Source organism: Geotrypetes seraphini, chromosome 2, assembly GCF_902459505.1.
Source record: "Geotrypetes seraphini chromosome 2, aGeoSer1.1, whole genome shotgun sequence".
Classification (NCBI taxonomy): Eukaryota; Metazoa; Chordata; class Amphibia; order Gymnophiona; family Dermophiidae; genus Geotrypetes; species Geotrypetes seraphini.
Window position 1 is genome coordinate 290,601,473 of NC_047085.1, and position 25,637 is coordinate 290,627,109.

The following is a 25,637-nucleotide window of genomic DNA, read 5'->3' on the forward strand; positions in this document are numbered from 1 at the left end:
CTGAAATTAGCACTTATACTGTTATTTTCCTATGAACGTTTTACTTTGCTGTTCCCAAACATACTTTCAATTAAACAGTCAACCAGGACTCCTGAATAGGAATGTGAAAATGCAGCCTGGCTACATGGTGTTTATGAGACAGCACTCAGGCTCATAAGGCTGTGCTTCCTCTGAATGCATGTTGAACAGAGCTGTTATTCCTGGTGAATATTCCTCCAGTAGATGAGTCCTTTGCAATTAATGTTGTGCACTTTTTCTTACATTAAAAAAAAAATGATATTGATTGAAAGAACCGTTTAGATTTCCTTCTGGGCCTTTGGAACTACGGTCCTGGACTCTAATTATAAAGCGGCTATTAAAAGAAGAAACCACTCGGTAAACTAGCTTCCCTCTCGTCGCCAACTAGCGTGGAACGGACGTTTGTTTGCGGAAAAGCTGACACTTAAAGTTACATTTGTTTCCTCCAACCCCCACCCAAACAGAAAAAGAAAATAGGCAGCTTATTTTACTTGCTGTATTAAGAGCCTATTTTATACTAGGACTTTAACAAGCCTAATAACGTCAACCCAGTAGAAAAATTAAACCATAAATATGAGGTTTCAAGATGGGGAGCAGCTGGGTGATAAAACTTTGGGAATAAAGCCATAGGGGGGGGAGGGGAAGAAAAATAAGTATAAATCAAAAAATGTATGCAGAGAAAAAGTCCAAGGCACCGCTGGGATTCGAACCCAGGATCTCCTGTTTACTAGACAGGCGCTTTAACCAACTAAGCCACGGCGCCGCGCTGTACGTTGCTGCTTGCCTGCACAACTTCTAATAATCTGTGCTGTTGATGGGTTAAGAAGTGAAGGAAAACGGCAATCGCTTTTTCTAGCTACATTAAAAAATATCTGTGCCTAACCATCTTGTGGTAACTCCCCCCCCCCCTTTCAAATTCATATCATGTCGCCTAATTAAAGTAGATCGGGATTTTTAACTTGTTTGTAGTTACAGCTTTTCAGAACAGTATATTTTACTATATCACATAATTATGTATGGTCATAAGTAAAAGGCAAAGCAAATAAAATACTGAAAATCTGGACATTTCTATTTAAAAAATACGCAGACCCTATCCTTTTGCCGTGTAACTTGCTAATGATTTGAAATAGGTAGAAAAAAAAATATGGTTCTAATCTAGATGAAATGGAAGGAAAACAAAGTCAGTAGGTTGCTCAGGACTCTAACAGTGGTTCCCAACCCAGTCCTGAAGGACCCTCAGCCAGTCGGGTTTTTGAGATAGCCCTAATGAATATGCATGGAGTAGATTTGCATGCCTGTCACCTCCATTATATACAAATCTGTCTCATGCATATTTATTAGGGCTATCCCGAAAACCCGATTGGCGGATAGTCCTCCAGGACAGGGTTGAGAACCATTGCTCTACAAGATTAGAAACTGCACAAGCAGAAGAGGCGTTGTCGTTTAAAAGAAAGCCGAGCACAGTGTGTGTCCTTGAGTCTCCAAGAATAAAAAGTACATTTCCAGCCTCCCTGCTGTGAGTTAGGAGAAAACAGCTTTATCTCATCAGATTCTCATTGGTTTCAGATATTCCAAGCCGAAGTTTATAATGTCAAGGAGAAAAATCATTATTTAAAAAAGCACTCCACTATGAAAATAAAGTTCGGGGAGAGAACGAGAAATAAACCTGAAATGTTTCTCCTATTTGCACATGTGTATTTCTTGTGCAAACACAAGAAGACAACTACAGCAATAATTGCAGGTGGATCAAGAAGGCAACAAATTAGAACTGTACCGAATAGCATATTTTACTATTCTGCTGAATATAAATAATGTGTGTTGAGCTTTACATAACAAATAATAAAAGAAGCAATGTGAAATCAGAGATCAAGTGTTTATTCATGCTCAAATTTAAATCACTATTCTGCAGAATACGAATATCTTCAGGGCCAAATAAAAAAAGAATACAAATATTTGGTACACTCCTAGAGGCAATGCCCTATCATCTGAAGATCTTGCAAGCCTGCAAGTGGTGAAAGGCAGGGCAGGCCCAATCTTTAAATAAGTCTAGGCAATTGCCTAGAGCTGCAGTTTCTTGGAGTCAGCAAAGAGAAGCTGAAGTCAAAGCAAAACAACAGATCCTGATTAGAGAGTTGCGCGGGGACAGAAATTCCACCCATCGCCTCCCGTCACCACCAGGATCCTCTCCGTCCCCACCCGTCCCCGTCACAATTCTCTCCGTCCCCACCCATCCCCGCAAGGAATTACCTCCATCCCCACCCGTCCCCATAAAAAGCAGCAATTACTTCTGACAGGATCATCAATTCTACAGTTTCTTTTGTGTTTGCGCTGCTGTTTTCCTTGTGGAATCTCTTTGGTGGAACCCTTTTTTTGTTTTCTGTTCAGGTAATTAACTTATAAACCCCCTCTTTTACTAAGGCTGACGTGTACATTATATTATATGGACGAACCCTGCTACCAAAGCCTTCCATCCCCATGGGAGTCCCGTTGGCTAGAGGGGGGTCCCCATGGGAGTCCCCTGGGCCAGATGGGGGTCCCCGTGGGAGTCCCATGGTTTAGGGGGGATTCCCATGATCCCCGTTCCCGTGCAGACCTCTAATCCGGATGCCATATAAACTTGAAGAACCATTAGCACATACTGTAACCAGTTTTTATGTTATGTGATAATTGACTACTGAGTTGAATTAACAAAACCTTGGAGAGCTGCAGCCTAGAAGTCTGAAAGCTACTTGAGAAGGGTGAGCAGAGTGTAAGGCTAAAGGTTTACCTAGATAGGAAACCCATTACCTTGCCCAATCTCTGGCTAAAGGTCCTCATCTATGCCCATTAGGAGTGTCCAGAAAAAAAACTATAGTTGAAAAAAGTGTGCAAATTGAATTTTTTTTCCCATTAATTTGATTGTGTTTGATCAGAAAATAATTTTTTTAAAAAAGCACATCCTGACAGTGGTGTAATAATGGGGGGCAATGGTCCGCCCCAGGTGCCATCTTGGTGAAGGCACTGGCGCCCCTCCTCCGCTCTGCCCCCTCAGCTCCTTCCCACTTCTACCCTTGTTGCGTGCATGCCTTCACTTCCCTCCACCATACCTCTAGCTCGTTGCCAGTGTGAGCAGCAACTCTAACCTGCTGCTCACACCATTGTTGGCTCTCCCTCCGATATCACTTCTGGGTTCCACACCTAGGAAGTTACGTCAAAGGGAGAGCCGACATGGGCAGCAACTTGGTGATGCTGCTCACCCCTGAAAAGTTAAAAAGGGGAAAGGGGCACACACACACGACAGAGGGGGGTGGAGAACGAGCAGGGGGAGAAGAGTGCAGGGAAGGGGCATCTGTGCAGTAATTCTCTATCTATACCCTTTTTCAGCAGGAAATTGTCCAATCCTTTCTTAAACCCTGGTACCGTATTCTGCCCTATTACATCCTCTGGAAGCGCATTCCAGGTGTCCACCACACGCTGGGTAAAGAATAACTTCCTAGCATTTGTTTTGAATCTGTCCCCTTTCAATTTTTCAGAATGCCCTCTTGTTCTTTTATTATTTGAAAGTTTGAAGAATCTGTCCCTCTCTACTCTCTCTATGCCCTTCATGATCTTGTAAGTCTCTATCATATCTCCTCTAAGTCTCCTCTTCTCAAAGGGAAAAGAGACCCAGTTTCTCCAATCTCTCAGCGTATGGTCGAAAGACAAGAGGATGGTGATATCATCTGCTTAGCTGTATGACGTTATACCTTGTCTAAGCATGTGCCAAGTGTGGCTATGTAAAGGTTGAAGAGTGTTGGTGATAGTGGGGAACCTTGGGAGACTCCGCAAGGATTGTTCATTGTTTGCTTTTAGTCATGACGGCAGAAAAGGGCTCTAGCCCATCAAGTCTGCCCACGCTAATGACCCACCCCCAGACTTCACCCGGCTAGAGATCCCACATACATATCCCATTTCTTTTTGAAATTGAGCACACTGCTGGTGTTAATCACCTGCAATGGAAGTTCATTCCAATGATCGACTCCCCTTTCGGTGAAGAAATACTTCCTGGTGTCGCCATGAAATTGCCCACCTTTGATTTTCAGCGGATGACCTCTTGTGGTTGTAAGTCCTTTAAGAAAGAAGATATCGTCTTCCACCTCGATGCGGCCCGTGATATATTTAAAAGTCTCAATCATGTCCCCCCTCTCTCTACGTTCCTCGAGCGAGTATAGTTGCAGTTTATTCAGTCTTTCCTCATATGGGAGGTTCTTGAGTCCCGAGACCATCCTGGTGGTCATTTTTTCCTCAAGGTTATTAGTGGGGTCGATGTAGGGCTGCCCTGTGTGCAAGAGAAGGAGACAGGAGAAGAAAAAGAAGAAGGACTTCCGTGTTTTCTTGTGGAGGAGGTTACCAGCTGCCAGGAGTCAGTATCTTCTTGAGCGGAGGAATCCTTCAAACCAATTGTAGACTTTGCCTGTGATTCCTATTGCCTCCAGTGTTTGTAGTAGGATGTCGTGATCTCCTAGGTCAAATGCCGCTGTGAGATCGAGTTGTATGAGTAGCATTTTTTGCCTTTCCTTCAGTGTTTGGCTATGTCTAGGAGAGAGACTAGTAGTATTTCTGTACTGTGTTGCCTCTGAAGCCTGATTGTGAGGGGTGAAGAATGTTGTGGGTTTCTACGTATTCGGTGAGAAGTTTTGCTAAGAGGCCTTCCATTAGTTTGACATGCACAAAGGAAGAGCAGGACTTGGGTGTAATGATCTTAAGGTGGCCAAACAGGTTGAAAAGGTGACAGCGAAAGCTAGAAGGATGCTAGGGTGCATAGGGAGAGGTATGGCCAGTAGGAAAAAGGAGGTACTGATGCCCCTGTATGACTTTGGTGAGACCTCATTTAGAATATTGGGTAAAAGTCTGGAGGCCACACCTTCAAAAAGATATAAAAAGGATGGAGTCGGTCCATAGGAAGGCTACTAAAATAGTGCGTGGTCTTTGTCATGAGGCGTATGGGGACAGACTTAAAGATCCCAATCTTTATACTTTGATGAAAAGGCGGGAGAGGGGAGATATGAAAGAGATGTTTAAATATCTACATAATATAAATCTGCATGAGTCGAGTCTCTTTCATTTGAAAGAAAACTTGGCAATGAGAGGGCATAGGATGAAGTTAAGAGGTAATAGGCTCCGGAGTAATCTAAGGAAATACTTTTTTACAGAAAGGGTGGTAGAAGCATGGAACAGTCTCCCAGATGAGGTGGTGGAGACAGAGACTGTGTTTTAATTCAAAAGGGCCTGAGATAGGGATAGAGTCTGGGATCTCTTAGAGAAAGAGATAATGGTTACTGCAGATGGGCAGACTAGATGGGCCATTTGGCCTTTATTTGCCATCATGTTTCTATGTCCTTAAATGGGTCCACATCAATCAGCTAACACTGTGTCATCTCAGTAAATGTTCACAACTAGTGCATTGTTGAAATGTAGGATATTAACCAAGAGACAGCACATTCGAGGAGGGGGGGGGGGGGTTCCAGATGAAGAAACACCTCCAAAGAGAGACTGTTCTGGTTTTCTTACTGATCAGATCATAAGCTGCCAACTTCATTGGACTTGGTGCTGCATCTGGCGTGGTGCTCTAAAATACTCTTGGATTTTTGATCAGTTATACACAAACTTTTTTGCCTATTTGTATCAGAGCATATTTTGCTGTCTGTATACATATTATTTATTTTAACAATTTCTATTCCACTTAAACAGATTACAATAAGACAAAAAAAAAAAATAATTTCAATAAAGACATTACAAAAGATGTTAGCTGCCAAGACATCCTTTTGTGTTCAATCTTTTTATTTATTTAAAGGAATACAAAAATCCACTGAACAAGTAACACAGAAAGGAAATAGATAAAAAGAATTGAACACTCAAAATAGACAAGTAAGCAGAAGATCAGTATAAACTATATTGCTGGTAATAAACAATAAAAGTATATAGTGCAGTATAGTGCAATTGCTGCTTTCCACCAGCCTCTTCAAGGGAAACCTCTTTCTGCACATCCTGTGGTTTCCAGATTCATGAAAGGACTTTTCCATGTCAATCCTCCCCTCAAACCGCATTGGTTTATTCCAGATCTCAGTGATTCTAAAGGGGAGGGATGACCCAAGTTTGCCTGCTGTCCCTGGATAACACCTGTTACGATAAGTAACTGTGCTTTTTCACGTTTCCCAAGAAGCAAGAAAAAGGACGCCAACAGCACACGACCTGCTAAAACGTCGTCGCACGTACGTATAGCCGTCGTCGGCACGCCTTTTGTCATACGCTTGCCTGTGTATCCATAGAGGCAAAGTAAAGCAAAGGATGAGGGGAAAGAGAAAACCCTATTTCAAGTTCCGCCCATGCGCGCTTCCTCACTTTCCTCGCTCTCACTGTGGACGTCGCCTGTCGCGTCGGTGCGTGCGTGCGGGAGAGGGGAGGGGCAAAGGGCAAGGATGTTAACGTAGATCGGCCGCGCGCCCGCGACTGAGCCTGCGGACCAGAGACTGGGATCTGAGAGTCTGCGTCACCGGAGTGAGGCAAGATGGAAACCGCCGAGGAAGGTGAGCAGCCCTGACTCCCGCGGCCCTCAGAGAGCAGAAGAGCGGGAGGGGGGGACTGAGCGTGCCAAGGTTCAGCGTGGTGGCTGGCGTTAGTCGCGCCTCTCTGGTGTGGCCCTGCGCACTGGTCGCACCCATTTCCCCGCTCTGGTGCGGCTTGTGTTGTGCTCAGGTTGTCGCAGCACCAGTGTGTGGCGTGTAGCGGGGTCGTCCTGAGGGCGGTGGGAGGGCCGTCGGGCCTTGCCCGGTTCTTAGCTGAGTGTGTGCACCCTGACTATTTCTCTTGTTTTCTCCTACTGAGATTTTGTGCGTGCCCCTCCGGTCTGGCCGAGGGAGTCCCAAAAAAGCTCGTGGTCTGCCTGACAGCAGCAAATATGTTGACTTCTCGGCTAGTGAGATTGGTTCTATGAAGCAGCCCGAAAAAGGTGTTACAGCGCTGATCCTATGTGTGCGCGAGAATGTGTATGTATTAACACTGATACATCCTTGGTTGCAGGCAGACGCACATAAGGAACGTAGTAGTATGTTTTGCTGTCTTGTTCCCCCGTCCCACCGGATTTCTTTAAATGTGCAGTGAGGTAAAGGGGATCGCTTTTTTATTTTATGTTTTAATATAACTTACTCCTTTGCTGTAAACGTTTGTAGAGATAGGTTAGGGGCAGATCTAAAAGTGTCACTTATTGGTTTATATGACTGGATATATTCTATGCGTGTTACTTTGAGGAAGTCTTTATTATACAGTTAACTTAATATTAGTATTATTTAATTCTACTCTGCTACTTGATGGACGCACTAAGAGAGTATCCTTGCTTGACAGAACCTACAACCTCTTCAAGACAAGACAAAAGCTTGATTTATTTATTATGGGAATAATTAAAACAACATGAGTATCAAGCACAAGAAAATACTATTGAGTAATTGTTATAAAAAATTTTTTTTACGTTTTCAGTCTCTGTGCTGTTCATATTATTATTATTTTTTTAAAATATTGGCAATAAAGTTAATGTCAGGACTAAAGTTGGGGCCCCATTGTGCTGTTTTTGTTGCTCAAGGTTTTGAACAAAATTTAAAGGATGTCCTGATATGTGCCATGTTTTACTAAGATGCTGGAGTCAAGGATCAGCTTAGTAAAGGTTCTGATAGTTGTCCTGATTTGTTAAAGGTCAATGAATCCAGCATGTGAACAGTGAGTGCGGTGGGCTTATTACTTTAGTTCACAATCCCCTCCCCACCCCCCAAAAAACAACAACCCAACACAGCAAACTAAAATTGGACATAACTAAAGAGTTTGAATAAGAGTTTTTTTTCTTCTTAGAAAAGAAATACTTATACTGTTTTCTTTGCTTTTTAATTTGTATGGAGGTGAAAATTTGGCACAAATAGTTTGAGGTACAGAGAAGCCTTGATTTCTTCTTTTTTTAATATTTCAGTATTTCAGTTTTGTGTTCATGCTAAATATACAAATACAGTACACTGTGATGGTTTGGATGATTATCTTTTTAAGACAATCCATGTAAAGTATTAGTAATAAACTAACAGCTTATTTTTAAAAAAAACCTTCCACTTTAACACTACCCTTTTTCATAACTAAATTTTTTTTTTGCCAAGATAGAATTATCATGGGAAAACCAATTACATTTTTGGTATATACTTGTAAGTGAAATGGGGTTTTGTGAATTGAAAACTTATCAATATTATTTCTTGGAAGCTCAAGTGTCCCAACCCTGCTCTTTCTGAATGAGGATTGTGTGGGCATATGACAGTTAGGCACCATATACCTTTATACATGATTGCTGGGCAGTCATGTACTTCCATTGTTCAGTCGGGACAGTGAAAGCACTTTTGGAAGCATGGCTAAAAAAAAAAAAATTCTAGTGATCAGTAGAATCTGAAACTTCCTTATCGCTGCAAAGAAGTCTAGTTTTCAACCCAGTCAGATTATGCAAATATCGAGCATGTGTGGATATCTGAAAACAAACCCTGTAAACAGAACTTGGGGATTATAATTTGAGCCAGGGATATACAAATTGACATTCCTTAGTGCCAGCAGCAGATGAATCCAGAGACCAGTGGGATAGCCTATACCTACCAGCAGGGGGAGATAGAGCCCTGATTTTCAGGAGTATATCTGGATGGAACTCCCTCTTGCCAATCAGTATGCTCTATCTCCAGCAGGTTGGATGGTGGCTATCATTCTGGTTCCTGAGGACGGAAGGTTTGTTGCTTCTGTTGCTGCGACTTCAGTTGGGCCTTGGGGTGTTGGCCGAGCTGGGCCAACTTTAGGGGCAACACCTGGGCCCACCAGGGTCCCTTCCCCACCCTCCCTATCATTGCAGAGAAGCTGAGGGGGTTGGAGGTTCCTTTCCCATACAGTAAAAAAAACAACAAACGCCCAAAACCCCAGACCCTGGGTGCCGGCATCCACTGGCTGCTGCAGCACAAGCTTCTCCCTTTTGCCTTCCGATGAGATAAGGAGCACGTGAGTAATTGTTTTTTGTTTTGGGTTGCTGACCGAAAGGGTTGCATATGGCAGCGGAGGCTGTTAAGAGGTGTTCCCGCTGTGGGAAGCGGAGGATGCTGGTGGGGATTTATGTGGCCAGTTGTGCGGGGAACGCGGGGTTGAATTTTGCGGTGCCAGAGGGCGCGTCTTTTTCCTGCATGTCTGATGAGACTGCTGAGTTGAAAGCTCCGTTGCAAGAGCGGGCCTCTCCGGCAATGGTTGTCCTGAGGGAGTTCAATGGTGGTGGGGGGGAGGAGGAAAGGTGCAGCCCGAACCGGGGTTAGAAGTTTGGCAATCTGGTTCTCTGCCTTTCTCCCCGGAGTTTGTCTATGTTATGCACAAAGCCTTCTTGTTGCAGAAGGCAAACTCCGGTAAAGAGGATGAAGAGGCAGGGGATGCCTTGGTTCCGGCGCTGCAGGTCCAGCCTCAGACTGAGGTAGGGAAAGACAGAGCCAAGCGGCGCAAGATAATGCTAGACTCAGAGGAAGAGCAGGATTCTTGCCCTAATCTAGGTCTTACTTTGTTTGGGGCACCAGGAGATTCCAGCGGGCCCGAGGCAGAGTTGGATGAGTTGGTAGTGGCTGAGGGTGATGACCTGTTGGTTCTGAGGTTGTTCCATAAAGAGGAACTGTTGGCATTTATTTCTAAGGCCCTGGAGTGCCTTTCACATTTCTCAGCCAGATCCAGGGGTGGTGACAGCTCCCAACCCCTTAATGGCAGCACTAGGAGGACTCCTAGATCTTTTCCAGTGCATGAGGCCATGCTGGAATTGATAGCTGCAGAATGGGTCACACCTGAATTTGGGCTCAGGGTAGCTAAGGCTATGAGACAGTTGTATCCGGTAGCTCAGGAGGATTTGGCTGCCCAGGGTGGATGCACTAGTGGAAACCATAGCTAGGAAGACAACTCTGCTTGTAGAAGTTGGAGTGGTGCTTAGAGATCCTCAAGATAAGAGAATTGAAGCTTCCTTGAAACTTCTAACCCGTGGATAAGTGTAAAGTGATGCATGACTGTAACAAAAATCTCATGCACGAATACAGGATGTCTGGGGCGGTACTTGGAGAGACCTCCCAGGAAAAGGACTTGGGAGTTCTGATCGACAAGTCGATGAAGCCGTCCACACAATGTGTGGCGGCAGCAAAAAGGGCAAACAGAATGCTAGGAATGATAAAGAAGTGGATCATGAACAGATCAGAGAAGGTTATCATGCTGCTGTACTGGGCCATGGTACGCCCTCTCCTGGAGTACTGCGTCCAGCACTGGTCGCCGTACATGAAGAAGGACATGGTACTACTCGAAAGGGTCCAGAGAAGAGCGGCTAAGATGGTTAAGGGGCTGGAGGAGCTGCCGTACAGCGAAAGATTAGAGAAACGGCGCCTCTTCTCTCTCGAACAGAGGAGATTGAGAGGGGACATGATCGAAACATTCGAGGTACTGAAGGGGATAGACTTAATAGATAAGGACAGGTTGTTCACCCTCTTCAAGGTAGGGAGAACAAGAGGGCACTCTCTAAAGTTGAAAGGGGATAGATTCCGTATAAGGAGGTTCTTCACCCAGAGAGTGATAGAGAGCTGGAACGCTCTTCCAGAGGCTGTTATAGGGGAAAACACCCTCCAAGGATTCAAGACAAAGTTAGACAAGTTTCTGCTGAACAGGAACGTGCGCTGGTAGGGCTAGTCTCAGTTAGGGTGCTGATCTTAGACCAGAGGGCCGTCGCTTGAGCGGACTGCTGGGCATGATGGACCACTGGTCTGACTCAGCAGTGGCAATTCTTATGTTCTTTTCTTTTGGGGTGGCAGCCCAGACTCTGCCGTATGCAGTTCTTATGCGGCATGGGCTTGTCTTCAGATGGGTCCAGCAGATCACGGATGGTCTGATGGCTTCAAGGGACTCTTTGCTCCAGCAGTTCCCGGAGGTGGAGTCTGGGCTGGCATATCTGGTAGATGCCTTATATGATATGGTCAGGGCCTCAGCTAAACATTTGTGGCTGCGAGATTGGGCAGCAGACACCGCCTCTAAATCTCGCTTAGTGAGGCTTCCCTTTAAAGGCCAGTTGTTGTTTGGTGCAGACCTGGATAAACAGGTGAAGGATTTTGGCGATACCAAATCCCAGCGGTTGCTGGAGGACAGGCCTAGGGGGGCAAGTAGATCATCTGCTGCTAGGCTACACTTTAGGTATGCCAGGAGATATAGGCCAGAGAAGGCGTATAGAGCCTCATTTAGTGCGTCTTATAATTCTAAGTCTAGGAGATCACGTGACAATGTGAGCAGAGCAGACGTGGGCTAGCTCTGCTTCTGAGCCCCGATCCCTATCGCTACCTATCGGACCGCATCCGCTTCATTATTGGGGTTGTTTCAGGATTTCACCAGCTTTATAATCGGTATGGACAGATTTCTTCTTCTCCTGGACCCTGGGATGGCTGGCAAATCCACCAAGAAGCTGCGGGAGGTGGGTCGGGAAGCTGTTGACAAAATGGCCTCCGCTACCTTCCCCCAAGGAATTTATTGCCACCAGCTGATCCAATTAGCTAGTGCTGTAAAAGGCACGCTGGAGCCTCAATTGGAGAAGCTGTCTTGTCAGCTGGGGCAAGTAGATGCTTTGTTGGCAGTTACAATATGGCGAACAGGGGAGTTGATGTGCGTGTCGGCCCTGGAAGACACGAACTTGGTGGCGGCCCCCACCATCGCGGCTCTGGAGCGTCAGGTGGCTGAGCAGGCCTCAAAGTTGGAAGACCTGGAAAACCGCTCCAGACAGAGGAATCTCAGGTTTATGGGGTTGCCGGAGAATATCCCTGACCACCAGCTGGGTACCCTCCTTACTTCCAGGCTCCAGAAAGCACTCCCGTTGCCGGCTGAACTGGGGCCCATTTGTTTTAAACGCGCTCACCGGCTGGGTCGCGTTGGGGAAGGCCAATAGAGACCACGAGCTGTGATTGTCAGGGTGCACAATTACGTCCACAAGGTTGCCTTACTGCGCCAATATCGTGAGCATCGGCCACCTTGTGTCCTATGAAGAGCACCATGTACAAATCTTTCAGGACTACTCACCTGCCTTACAGGCTCGCTGGAAGAAATTTCAACCTCTCTGCTACCCTGGCTGCAAAAACGTTTCGCTTCTTGTTCCTCTATCCTGCTACTTTAAAAAATTTTCATGATGGCTCCTGGAAAGTTTTTGACTCTGTAGAAAGGGCACAAGCCTTTATGGACACTTAACACCTGAAGTTTGGACAGCTGATCTCTCTAGCGTCTGTACTGTGCCTTACTGTTTGCTCAGTGGAGCAGTATTTTTCTGGTTTTTGCTGCTTCTGTTTGTAGGCCTGATGGGGGTCTTGCTGGTGGCCTGCTGTTACTCTGGGCCCTTTCCTAGCTTTTGTCGTGGGGTGGAGCCCCATGCGATTTGATGAATTTCTCCAGCATTTTGTGCTGTGTTCTGTGGGACTTGTGCCCCAGTGGTTTTTGTGGGGTTTGAGATTATGGGGTTGGGACTCCGAGGTTTGGGCTCGGGGCAATATTTTTTATTGATTTTTCTCTGCTCTTCTTTCTACTATCTTTTCTGTTTTCATGTTTCTGGTGTACTCTATGTTCTATTCCTTGTGTTAAAGGGACTGATTGGTTTCTCTCGCATTTGGGTGAGGGGGAAGGTGTGGGCTGGATGCCTTCCTCCCTAGTTCTGCAGGGCTTTGCATTCTTACTTCTCTTACTCTTCACCCTTACTTAGACTGGCCAGCACTAAAATTGTTTCTTGGAATGTGGGGGGTATTGTTTCTCCTGGTAAAGGCACTAAAATTTTACAAACTCTGCAGAGGCAGGGGGCTGATATAGCATGTCTTCAAGAGACTCGTTCTCAGACTTCGAACACCTAAAATTACAGCATTCATGGGTCGGCGCTGTTCACTTTTCTTCTTCTGGGGGTAGACGTGGGGGGGGGGGCTGTTATACGCAAATCATTACAGTGCACTGCTACACTCTGACAGAGGGACTCTCAGGATCTCTATCTTTTACTTGATTTGAATCTGTGGGGCCGTGCCCTTTCTTTATTGGTCGTATATGGCCCTGCATATTGGGATAAGCGGTTCTATAGGGATCTGCTGCACATCTGTACTACTTCCAAATTGGATGATTTGAAGGTGGTGGGGGATATGAAATTGGTTCATGACCCCACCTTGGATAGATCCACAGGTCTCCCTTCTGGTGGTGAGGGTGTGAGTAATGATTTAGTGACTTTTACCACAGTACTAGATTTGGTGGATACATGGCACTCTTTACACCTGAGGGAACGGGATTATACACACCTCTCCAGGGCTCACGGCACTTATTCCCATTTGGACTACATCTTTGTCCAGCGGGGGCTATTACTCTTTGTTTCTTTGGCGGTGGTGGGCCCTGGGGAGGGGTCTGATCATTGCATGGTATGGATTGAGCTGGAGTCCCCTCAGTTTTATCGTCAACAGAGGGGGTGGGTGGAGGTTTCCTGCTTACCTATTTCGGGATCCCCACTTTTCAAAATATCTTCGCACCAGATGGGAGGATTATACTCATAATAATTCACTACATCTATCTGACCTGTTTTTATTTTGGTCTGCGGGGAAGGCTGTACTTAGAGGGGATATCATAACTTATGTCAGTGCTCGCAATAAATGGTTGGCGGCTGGTATCTTGGGTTTAGAGAAACAGATCCAGAACCACAAGGTGGCGTATGTTAGGGTCCCCTCTCAGGCTAACAGGGAGGTCTTGCTGACCTCTCAGTTGGCCCTAAACTTTATGATCCACAAGCGCACCATGCGTTTGCTGCTCTACTGGAAGGGAAGGTTTTTTGGCTATGGAAATAAGAGTGGAAAGTTGTTGGCAACTATAGTTAAGGGTTGGGGAGGGCTCCAACATATTGTCACCATTAAAGACTCCACGGGCACAATACACACTAAGCCTGACCATATTTCCCACTTGTTTGTGGAGTTTTTCTCCTCCTTATATAATGGGGGAGTCTCTCCCTCAGATGCTTCCCTCAGGGACTTTTTGCTTCACTCTCAGCTGCCTCAGCTATCTGACACACAATTGGACACTTTAAATTTTCCTTTCACGGCTAAAGAACTCCAGAAAGCCGTAGCCTCTCTTAAATTAGGCTCCGCTCTGGGACCTGATGGGTTCTCTGGGGAGTTCTATAGGATGTTACAGGTTCCCTTGGTGTGACCCCCTCCTTGCTTATTATGCCACTGCTTTGCAGGAGGGCGCTTTTCTGGACCAGGCCAACTCAGCCTTGATTACTTTGCTCCCTAAACCGAGGGCTGATGCTGAACTAGTGACCGCTTATCGCCTGATTTCTTTAATAAATGTAGATCTCAAGTAGCTCTCTACTCTTTTGGCATCCAGGCTGGCCATAATCCTTCCAGAGTTGATTGGAGAGGAGCAGGTAGGCTTTGTTAGAGGTTGTCAATCGGTTCTGAATGTTAGGAAATTGCTTTTGGCCGTGGCTTACTGGATGCCGTAAAAGCCTTTGATAAAGGTACTTTCCCATCTGGGTGTGCAGGGTATGTTTTTACAAGCTATTCAAGCTTTTTATCACAACACCACTGCTTGTGTTTTTGTCAATTGGATATGGGTCTCTCCCTTTTCCTATAGCTCCAGGAACCAGACAGGGCTGTCCTCTTTCCCTGTTACTTTCCACGGTTAGGATGTCTCCAGGTATCTCGGGGGTCCCCTTATCTGAGGTTTCAGTTAAGGCACTCGCTTATGCCAATGATCTCTTACTGGTTCTAACTGACCCCCAGTAGTCTTTACCTATCCTAGATACTATCTCTCTCTTTGGAGCCTTTTCTGGGTTTCTCGGTCTCTTCCGCTACTTCCAGAGGTCAGGGCTTCATGGGTGGGCCCTTTTCCTCTGCAGTGGGCTACGGAGCATATCAAATATTTAGGGATTTTAATTCCTTCTCACTTCTCCTGTTTGTATACTATTAATGTGCAGTCTTTGTTGAGAGATACTGCTGTGAAATTAAATCTTTGGCGAGCCTACCCTCTTTCCCTACTTGGTAGAATTCACTTGTTTAACATGATTTTGGCTCCTAAGTGGATGTATATTTTCCAGATGCTACCCCTCTTTTTGAGGGTTTGAGATGAGCGGAGCTTGCAAAAATCTCTACAGGCTTATCTGTGGCTGGGAAGTAGGGCGAGGCTCCTTTATACTGTGATTTGTACACTGGTCTCAATGGGGGGCTGGAACTCTTGAACATCAAATTTGTTACTGTTGCTTGTGCTATGCGGCATGTCAGTGACTGGTTTCGTGCGGCTGAGGATTTTATCCCAGGACAAGCAGGCAGGTATTCTCACTAGTGGGTGACGCGTTCCAACGGAGCCCTGATGCGGACATCTCACAAGCACACTTGCCAGTGAAGAGGCAGCATCAGCAGAAGCCCCTACAAAAGCCTCAACCTTCTGCTTTTCCCAAGGCTCCCCAGCCTTTTTGACTGTCTCGTAGGGAGCTTAACTACCATTGTTCTGCCCTCCCCGCTTTTTCCCATCGGAGGTCGTCTCCAAAATTTTTACCATCGATGGACGACTATTACCACCGACCTCTGGGTCCTTTGCATCGTAAGAGAGGGATACTCTTTTCATTTCCATCATGTTCCTCCGGAACATCCTCCAAGAGAGTATCCTTCCAACTTAACCCAGACCGCCCTTCTTCTATAGGAAGCTCAGGCTTTGCTCCGGCTTCGTGCCGTCGAGCCGGTCCCTGTAGACCAACGGAACAGGGTTTTTTACTCCCGATACTTCCTTGTTCCGAAGAAGATGGGCGACCTGCGTCCTATTTTGGACCTCAGGGTGCTCAACAAGTTTCTGGTCAGGGAGAAGTTTCGCATGTTGACCCTGGCTTCTCTCTATCCCCTCCTCGAGCAGAACGACTGGTTATACTCCCTGGATCTCAAGGAGGCCTACACTCGTATTCCCATCCATCCGGCCTCCCATCAATACCTCAGATTTCGGGTGGGACACCTCCATCTTCAGTACAGAGTGCTTCCTTTCGGCCTTGCTTCGTCTCCCAGAGTCTTCACCAAGTGCCTGGTTGTGGTGGCCGCAGCACTCAGGAACCATGGTCTGCAGGTGTTTCCCTACCTCGACGACTGGCTCATCAAGGATTCCACATCTCAGGGGGCCGTCCGGGCCACTCAGAGGACAATCTGGTTTCTGCAGAGTCTGGGATTCGAGATCAACTTTCCCAAATCCCATCTTCAACCTTCACAGACTCTCCCCTTCATCGGAGCTGTTCTGGATACTATTCAACTCAGAGCGTTCCTTCCTCCTCAACGCCTGGCGGCTCTTCTTCAGCTTTGTCACTCGGTCTCTTCTCGCCCATCCATCTCAGCGAGACACATGATGGTGCTCCTGGGCCACATGGCCTCTACGGTTCACATGACTCCTTTTGCCAGACTTCACCTGCAGATTCCTCAGTGGACCCTAGCTTCTCAATGGTCGCAGATCTCCGACCCTCTGACTCGTCACATTCAGGTCACTCCTGCTCTGCTGCAGTTGCTTCGCTGGTGGATGCTCTCTTCCAGTCTTTCCAGAGATTTGCTGTTTCACATGCCTACCCATCAGAAGGTCCTCACGACCGACTCCTCGACCTATGCTTGGGGGGGGGGGGCTCAACTGGATGCGCTCCGCACCCAGGGATATTGGACGAGTGCGGATCGTCTGTGCCATATCAATCTCCTGGAGCTCAGGGCGATTTTCAATGCTCTCAATGCTTTTCAGCATCTACTTCACGACATGGTGATCTTCATTCGTACGGACAATCAGGTCGCCATGTATTATGTCAACAAGCAGGGGGGGCACGGGATCGGCCTCCCTCTGTCAGGAAGCTCTGAAAATTTGGGACTGGGCGATTCGGCACAACGCCTTCCTCAAAGCTGTCTACATTCAGGGGGCGGACAATGCCTTGGCGGACAACTTGAGTCTTCTACAGCCTCACGAGTGGACTCTCCATTCCACGCCCCTTCATCAAATCTTCTCCCTGTGGGGAACGGCTCAGATCGACCTCTTTGCAGCTCCCCACAACTTCAAACTGCCTCAGTTCTGCTCCAGGATCTACAGCCCTCATCGTCTCGAGGCAGATGCTTTTCTTCTGGGCTGGGGGAATCTCTTTCTGTATGCGTTTCCTCCGTTTCCTCTCATTCAAAAGACTCTGGTCAAGCTCAAGTCCGACCGGGCCACCATGATTCTGATTGCTCCTCGGTGGCCCAGGCAACCTTGGTACTTCCTTCTTCTGCTACTCAGCAGCAGGGAGCCCTTCCTTCTTCCAGTGTTTCCATCTCTGCTTACGCAGCATCAGGGATCTCTGCTTCATCCCAACCTGCAGTCGCTACACCTGACAGCTTGGTTCCTCTCAGCGTAACTTCCCTTCAGTTTTCACCAGCTGTGCGGGATGTTTTGGAAGCTTCAAGGAAGCCTGCTACTAGACAATGCTATTCCCAGAAATGGACTAGATTCTCTACTTGGTGTTTTTCTCATCACAAGGAATCTCAACATGCCTCTTTGTCCTCTGTTTTGGACTACCTTTTGTACCTGTCTCATTCTGGTCTCAAGTCTACATCGATCAGAGTCCATCTTAGTGCAATTGCTGCTTTCCACCAGCCTCTTCAAGGGAAACCTCTTTCTGCACATCCTGTGGTTTCCAGATTCATGAAAGGACTTTTCCATGCCAATCCTCCCCTCAAACTGCCTCCGGTGGTTTGGGACCTCAATGTTGTTCTTTCTCAACTTATGAAGCCTCCATTTGAACCTCTTAACAAGGCTCCTCTGAAATTTCTCACTTGGAAAGTGGTGCTTCTCATTGGCCTCACTTCTACCCGTCGAGTGAGTGAACTTCAAGCGTTGGTTGCGGATCCGCCCTTTACAGTGTTTCATCATGACAAGGTGGTCTTTCGCACTCATCCCAAATTCCTCCCCAAGGTGGTCTCGGAATTTCATCTGAATCAATCCATTGTTCTTCCTGTGTTTTTTCCGAAGCCGCATTCTCATCTTGGAGAATCAGCTCTTCACACTCTGGACTGTAAGCGTGCTTTGGCTTTCTACCTGGAACGCACCAAGCCTCACAGATCTGTTCCTCAACTTTTCATCTCCTTTGATCCAAACAAGTTGGGATGCCCTATCTCTAAGCGCACCATCTCCAACTGGATGGCGGCTTGTATCTCTTTCTGCTATGCCCAGGCTGAATTACCCCTTCCCAGTAAAGTCACAGCCCATAAGGTCAGAGCAATGGCAGCCTCTGTAGCTTTCCTCAGATTGACACCGATTGAGGAGATTTGTAAAGCTGCCACTTGGTCCTCGGTTCATACCTTCACCTCACACTATTGTCTGGATACCTTCTCCAGACGGGATGGACAGTTTGGCCAAACAGTGTTGCAAAATTTGTTCTTCTAAGTTGCCAACTCTCCCACCATCCCATTGTGGTAAGCTTGGAGGTCACCCACTAGTGAGAATACCTGCCTGCTTGTCCTGGGCTAAAGCAATGTTACTTACCGTAACAGTTGTTATCCAGAGACAGCAGGCAGCTATTCTCACGTCCCACCCACCTCCCTGGGTTGGCTTCTCTGCTAGCTATCTGAACTGAGGAGACACGCCTGGTGCATCGGGCGGGAAGGCACTCGCGCATGTGCGGTGTGGGCAACTCGAAACTTCTAAAAGTTTCTACAAGCAAGTGTGCTTGTGAGATGTCCGCATCGGGGCTCCTTTGGATGACGTCACCCACTAGTTAGAATAGTTGCCTGCTGTCCCTGGATAACAACTGTTACGGTAAGTAACATTGCTTTACGGCTACTAACCTTGAACTGTCACTCTTGGACTCTGTACACTTCAGTTGTTATCTCCATGTCATGGGCCTGCGTCCACCACCTGTTGCCACGCTGTCTCATTTCTTCCTATGGCTATCGCTGCTTGGAGATGGATTCTCTGTCGTCATCATTTTTCTGCTAAGGCATCATCATACTTAGCAATTAGACACAATCCCCACTTCCCAGTGGGTACTTCTCCAGATTTTCAACGCTGGGTGCAGAAAGGTACCGTATTCATTATCTTTTTCACATGCTTTGGCTTTCTATTTGGAATGCACCAAACCACACAGAACTGCTCCTCAACTTTTTGTCTCCTTCGATCCAAATAAGTTGAGACATCCTATCTCTAAGCGTACCAAATCCAACTGGATGGCTGCTTGTATCTCTTTCTGCTATGCCCAGGCTGGATTACCCCTACAAAGTAGAGTCACATCCCATAAGGTCAGAGCAATAGCAGCTTCAGTAGCTTTCCTCATATCTACACCTATTGAGGAAATTTGCAAGGCTGCTTACTTGGTCCTCGGTTCATACTTTCACTTCTCACTATTGTCTGGATGTTTTCTCCAGACGGGATGGCCAGTTTGGCTAGACAGTATTACAAAATTTATTCTCCTAAATTGACAACACTCCCACCATCCCATTCTGGTTAGCTTGGAGGTCACCCATATGTGAGAATAGGCTGCCTGCTTGTCCTGGGATAAAGCACAATTACTTACCGTAACAGGTGTTATCCAGGTACAGCAGGCAGCTATTCTCACAACCCACCCATCTCCCCTGGTTGGCTTCTCTGCTAGCTATCTGAACTGAGGAGACGCACCCTGTGCTGGGCGGGAAGGCACTCGTGCATGCGCTGTGCGGCTGACTCAAAACTTCTAGTTTCTACAAGCAAGTCTGCTTGCGAGGCTTCCGCATCGGGGCTCCGTCGATGTCATCACCCATATGTGAGAATAGCTGCCTGCTGTCCCTGGATGACACATGTTACGGTAAGTAACTATGCTTTTTCCCAGATCTGGTTTGCGATACTTAAAAAAGGAGACTCAAATTTCTTCTTTTAAAACCAGGGGTTATAGCTTTGGGAGCGACCTGTTTTCTTCGACATCCATGTAAATGTGTGATACAATATTGTATGAAAAAATATGTTTTCTTTGACCCAAGCCAGCTGACAACATTCTTGTCCACAGTGCCTCAGGCTTAAGGGGAATTATGAGGGCAAATTGATTATTTATTATCCTGTCTCAGTCTAAAGGTCTGTTTCTTCTTTATATAGCAATTTAGTTTGTTAATGTTTCTTTAATTTTCCGCTATGTATACCTTGAATCTCCATATGTGGACTTGAACTGAAGTTAAGCCTTAATGATTTTCTTATTATTGTTGTCTGAGATGTTTGAATGAATATTCCCTAGCAACAGCAGCAGATGAATCCAGAGACCAATGGGATAGCTCACATCTACCAGCAGGCGGAGATAGAGAAACTGATTAACAGGTGGTCCTATTGGCTGGCACTCCTCTTGTCTCATCAGTAATCTCTATCTCCCAGCAGGAAAAGTTCGCTATTCAACTAGCTCCTGAATTCTGGCTGTGGCTGGAACTTTATTTTCTCCTGTTGAGGTTTCTCTTCAGGGAGACTGCCATTCTGTTTCTCCTGTTGAGATTTCTCTTCAGTGAGCTGGCAATGCTATTTCTCCTGTTGAGATTTTTTCTTCAGTGAGACAGGGGTGTCTGGCTGAACGGTGCCGGCTTTAGGGGTTACACCTGGGCCCCCCCAGGTCCTTGCCTCACCTCCCTCCAGTGATAGAGGGTCTGACTGGGTCTCAATATTTTTCTTCTTTCCCTTCTCTGTAAAAAAAAAAAAAAAAAAGACCACAGTTCCTCAATTCTGCCTGGTTACTGCTGATCAACCAGATTTAACTGGCTTCAACCTGCCCTAACAACAAATTTGTGAGTACAGTGGTGCCTCACACAACGAACTTAATTGGTTCCAGGAGCAAGTTTGTTATGTGAAACGTTCGTTATGTGAAACGCGTTTTCCCATAAGAATACATGTAAAAAAAAATAATTCGTTCTGCAGCATAAAATATGCTAAGATGACATAAAAAAAGATAAATTTTTGGTTATTATTTTTATTTAGATACATCTAAAAACATAATTGTTTTTTAAAACAACACACATTTTTTAAATTTAAAGACAGACTAAGTAGAGTCTAATTTTACAGTGAGAGAGGGCAGAGTCTCAGCGGCAAAAACTGGGACTTAACTGTTCATTTTTTTTTTTTTTTTTCTACCGTGTTTCCCCGATAAGGCAGGGCCATCAAATAAGACAGCCCCCCCTTTTTAGAAAAAAATGTAAAATAAGGCACCCCCCCGCAAATAAGCCACCCACCGATACCTGCGCTTACCCGAATCGGGTGGTACGGTGGGTGACTCCGTGTGGTCCCTGGCACCCCCGACACGATCGGGGCAAGAGGGAGCTCAAGCCCTCTTGCCCCCCGACTCCCCGACACGATCGGGGCAAGAGGGAGCTCAAGCCCTCTTGCCCCCCCGACTCCCCGACACGATCGGGGCAAGAGGGAGCTCAAGCCCTCTTGCCCCCCCGACTCCCCGACACGATCGGGGCAAGAGGGAGCTCAAGCCCTCTTGCCCCCCCGACTCCCCGACACGATCGGGGCAAGAGGGAGCCCAAGCCCTCTTGCCCCCCCCGACTCCCCGACACGATCGGGGCAAGAGGGAGCTCAAGCCCTCTTGCCCCCCGACTCCCCGACACGATCGGGGCAAAAGGGAGCCCAAGCCCTCTTGCCCCGCCGATTCCCCAACTCCCCGACAATATCGGGCCAGGAGGGAGCCCAAGTCCTCCTGGCCACGGCGACCCCCTAACCCCACCCTGCACTACATTACGGGCAGGAGGGATCCCAGGCCCCCCTGCCCTCGACGCAAACCCCCCTCCCCCCAACGACCGCCCCCCCCCAAGAACCTCCGACCGCCCTCCCAGCCGACCCGCGACCCCCCTGGCCGACCCCCACGACACCCCATCCCCCTTCCCCGTACCTTTCTGTAGTTGGCCGGACAGACGGGAGCCAAACCCGCCTGTCCGGCAGGCAGCCATCGACGGAATGAGGCCGGATTGGCCCATCCGTCCCAAAGCTCCGCCTACTGGTGGGGCCTAAGGCGCCTGGGCCAATCAGAATAGGCCCGGGAGCCTTAGGTCCCTCCTGGGGGCAGGGCCTGAGGCACATGGTCGGGTTGGGCCCATGTGCCTCAGGCCCCGCCCCCAGGAGGGACCTAAGGCTCCCGGGCCTATTCTGATTGGCCCAGGCGCCTTAGGCCCCACCAGTAGGCGGAGCTTTGGGACGGATGGGCCAATCCGGCCTCATTCCGTCGATGGCTGCCTGCCGGACAGGCGGGTTTGGCTCCCGTCTGTCCGGCCAACTACAGAAAGGTACGGGGAAGGGGGTTGGGGGTGTCGTGGGGGTCGGCCAGGGGGGTCGCGGGTCGGCTGGGAGGGCGGTCGGAGGTTCTTGGGGGGGGACGGTCGTTGGGGGGAGGGGGGTTTGCGTCGAGGGCAGGAGGGCCTGGGATCCCTCCTGCCCGTAATGTAGTGCAGGGTGGGGTTAGGGGGTCGCCGTGGCCAGGAGGACTTGGGCTCCCTCCTGGCCCGATATTGTCGGGGAGTTGGGGAATCGGCGGGGCAAGAGGGCTTGGGCTCCCTTTTGCCCCGATCGTGTCGGGGAGTCGGGGGGCAAGAGGGCTTGAGCTCCCTCTTGCCCCGATCGTGTCGGGGAGTCGGGGGGGCAAGAGGGAGCCAGGCGGAGAGAGGGCAGTTAAGCGCAGTGGGCGACTTCGTTGTGTGAAACGAAGTTCGTTGTACGGATCAAGACATAAAGTTCGTTGTGCGCAGCGTTCGCTGTGCGAGGCGTCCGTTATGCGAGGCACCACTGTATGTCTGTTGAACTTCAGGTTCTGTTTGGGAGTCTTAGTAATGTGGGTTTGGTCAACGTACGTTTAAGGCATGGATATTTTATTGAGGCTAAGTTTTATGACTAGAAATCCGTGGAGGGAGCCAGGACTTCCCGCCCTTTGCATGCACGCGCTTGGTTTCCTTGTTGGTTACAGCGCGGCAGTAGCGGTGCAATTTCATGCTCACACTTGTTCTCATTGTTGAGTTTCAGTGCAGCAATAGTAGTCCTCTTTATTCTGAGGCTCTCTTTCATCGGTGTTTGTCACGGCCATGTGCAGCTGATTGTGCAGGTGCCAGTTTATAGCAGCATGAGATGGGACATGTTTTTTCCGGCGCTGTGGGCCCGTTCTTCTGGTTATGCCCTGAGTCTGATTTTATTTCTATGCAAGCCGCGGCAGGGTAAATTTTGCGGGGCTTGAATCCGACTATGTTTCTAGGAGCATTGATGCAGCGGCCACGTGTCAGAATCAGGCGTGCGCTTGGGTCTCCGGCGATGGCGGGAGAGCTGCAGCGTTCCGGTAGTTTATTTCCAGCTGACTTTGGTCAGGGTATGCTGAGGCTTCTCTCCTTTCCGGTTCAGACAAGTTGTATGTGTTTCACCAGCTTTGGGACAAGCTTGGGCAGCTTTATATGTCTATGTCTGTGTTCCTGCTGTACTCCCTTGAAGGAAGCTGCTTGTTTAATCGGACTCTGGGGTTAGCACTCAAGGGGTTTACCAGAGAGACTCTGACCTGTGCTAGGTCACCCAATCTCGGTTTGTCTCCGGACTGGGGCGACATACGGCAACTCACGGCACGTTGAGATCAGCAGTAAGATAGTACCCTGTATTTCACACAGGTATCTCATTGTCTCTCTTGGGGTCCCTGCAGATTGAGCCTTTGTCTGTTGGTAACTGTCCTTATTTGGGCCTCTGTGCTGAGCTGCATGTGTCTAGTAGTGGCACAGGATATATATGCCTAAAGGTAGTACAAACAGTTTCCAAGTTCGGGCTGACTCTATGGGCATAATGACACTGCACATCTTCCTGCGGCCAGGACTCTCTTTCTCTATTTCTGAGGGGGCCTGGACTTCAGATTTCCATGCTTATCACGCTGGTTTCTCCTGTCACCATTTTCTCATGGCACATGCTAGACGGGCCCCTCCGAACAGACAGGAAGGGCTGTACAGCTCCTTTTAACCAGGAGCCAATTACATTACATTACATTAGTGATTTCTATTCCGCCTGTGCCTTGCGGTTCTAGGCGGATTACAATTTAGAAGATGTCTGGACATTTCCAGTAGAATTGCATAACAAGGAAGTGAGTATATTACAGGTTACAGTATAGAATAGTAATACAGTTCAGGTTACAGAAGATGGTTACATAGTGTTGATGGAAGAAGTTACAGATGGTAATAGCTTATAGGTTTCTTAATATGTGATACATCGTTTAAGGAAGAAATTTTCTGGTTGCTGATGGAGATTGTTTATTTGGGTTTCTTAATATATGTTGGAGATATAGTTTGAAGAGATTAGTTTGAGGTTTTGATTAGGCGTTACAATAGGGGTGGTATTTCCGAGGGTATAATCTTGAGCTAATGATATGGAGGTTAGAGTGGTGGGAAGTATTTTTTGAATAGATGTTTTTATTTCTTTTCTGAACACTTTAATGTCTGTTGTTTTGTTCAGTATTTTGGAGATGGAAGGGTCAATTTTAGCTGCCTGTGTCGCTAGAAGGTTGTCGTATAGTTTCTTGTATCTAGTACCATTGAGAGGAAGGTAGGTGAAGAGGTTCTGAGTTCTCCTTCTTCTAGGTGGGAGGTAACGGTGTAGGCGGTTGTCTAGGTAACTGGGTGCAACTCTATGCATTATTTTGAATAGAAGACAGTAGAATTTGAATTGGGATCTTGCTTTTATCGGTAGCCAGTGAGATTCTAAGTATGCATTGGTAATGTGGTCAAACTTGCTAAGAGAGTAGATGAGTCTGAGTGCTGTGTTCTGGATGGTCTGCAGCTGTTTTATCATGTTGATTGGTCATGGTAGGTAGAGACTGTTGCAATAGTCTACAACAGTGTTCTTCAACCTTTTTACACCCAGAAATAAAAGAATTATTTTGTGGACTGGCAAACTACTAAGACCGAAATAAAAACACATTTTCACCCAGTCTCCGCAAGCTCGGTCCCCACAAACCATCTGATCCCATCTGCACAAGCCTCAGTTATGATTTTATATTGAACGTATTTTATTAAAGTATAAAAAGAAACAATATTCTGTACAATTGTCATTTTATAAATATAAATATTCAGAGCAAGGACCAACAAAACCCCTGTCTCCCCTCCCCTTCACATATATCCCCTCTACTATCAAGAAAACTGAACAAGCCAAATTATTACAGAATGCTACACAGAAATATCATGCTAACAGAATACTGCAGTCAACACATGACAGGAATAGTGTTAGGCTTTGCAGTCCCCAGTTATGTCTCTAGCAGGATATATATTTCAAATCTGACATATTGTAATGACAAAATAGAAATAAAATGATTTTTTTCTACCTTTTGTGGTCTCTGCTTTCATCTTCTTTCCACTCTTCCTTCCAGCGTCTGCCCGTTCCATCCACTGTCTGGCCTCTCCCCCTTCCATATGTATCTGACTTCTTTCTATGCCCCTCTCCCCTTTCCATCCAGCCTGTGCCTCCTCTCTCCTTTTTACATCATTCATTCCAGCTTCACTGCTTTCTTCATTTTTATCTCTCCTACACCAGATCTAGCATCTTTATCCCTCTCTCATTTCTCTGCTGACCCCCTTTCCAGCATCAATCTCTCTCTA

At 47.2% G+C, this 25,637-nt stretch overlaps 1 protein-coding gene and 1 non-coding gene across 4 annotated transcripts in view; one reads left to right on the top strand and one right to left on the bottom strand.

Annotated features, from left to right (window-relative positions):
• Positions 1–707: 707 nt before the first annotated feature.
• TRNAT-AGU lies at positions 708–781 on the bottom strand. The gene has a single exon. It is a non-coding gene; the product is annotated as a tRNA-Thr (tRNA).
• Positions 782–6,404: 5,623 nt separating this feature from the next.
• MARCHF6 (membrane associated ring-CH-type finger 6) overlaps positions 6,405–25,637 on the top strand; it is a 590,605-nt gene continuing 571,372 nt past the window's right edge. For 2 of the 3 annotated variants that reach the window (XM_033929823.1, XM_033929822.1), the window contains exon 1: positions 6,405–6,563. In XM_033929823.1, the coding sequence (XP_033785714.1) occupies positions 6,545–6,563 (19 nt within the window). In that variant the 5' untranslated portion in view covers positions 6,405–6,544. The remainder of the gene's footprint in view (positions 6,564–25,637) is intronic. The other variant, XM_033929821.1, reaches the window with a different exon arrangement.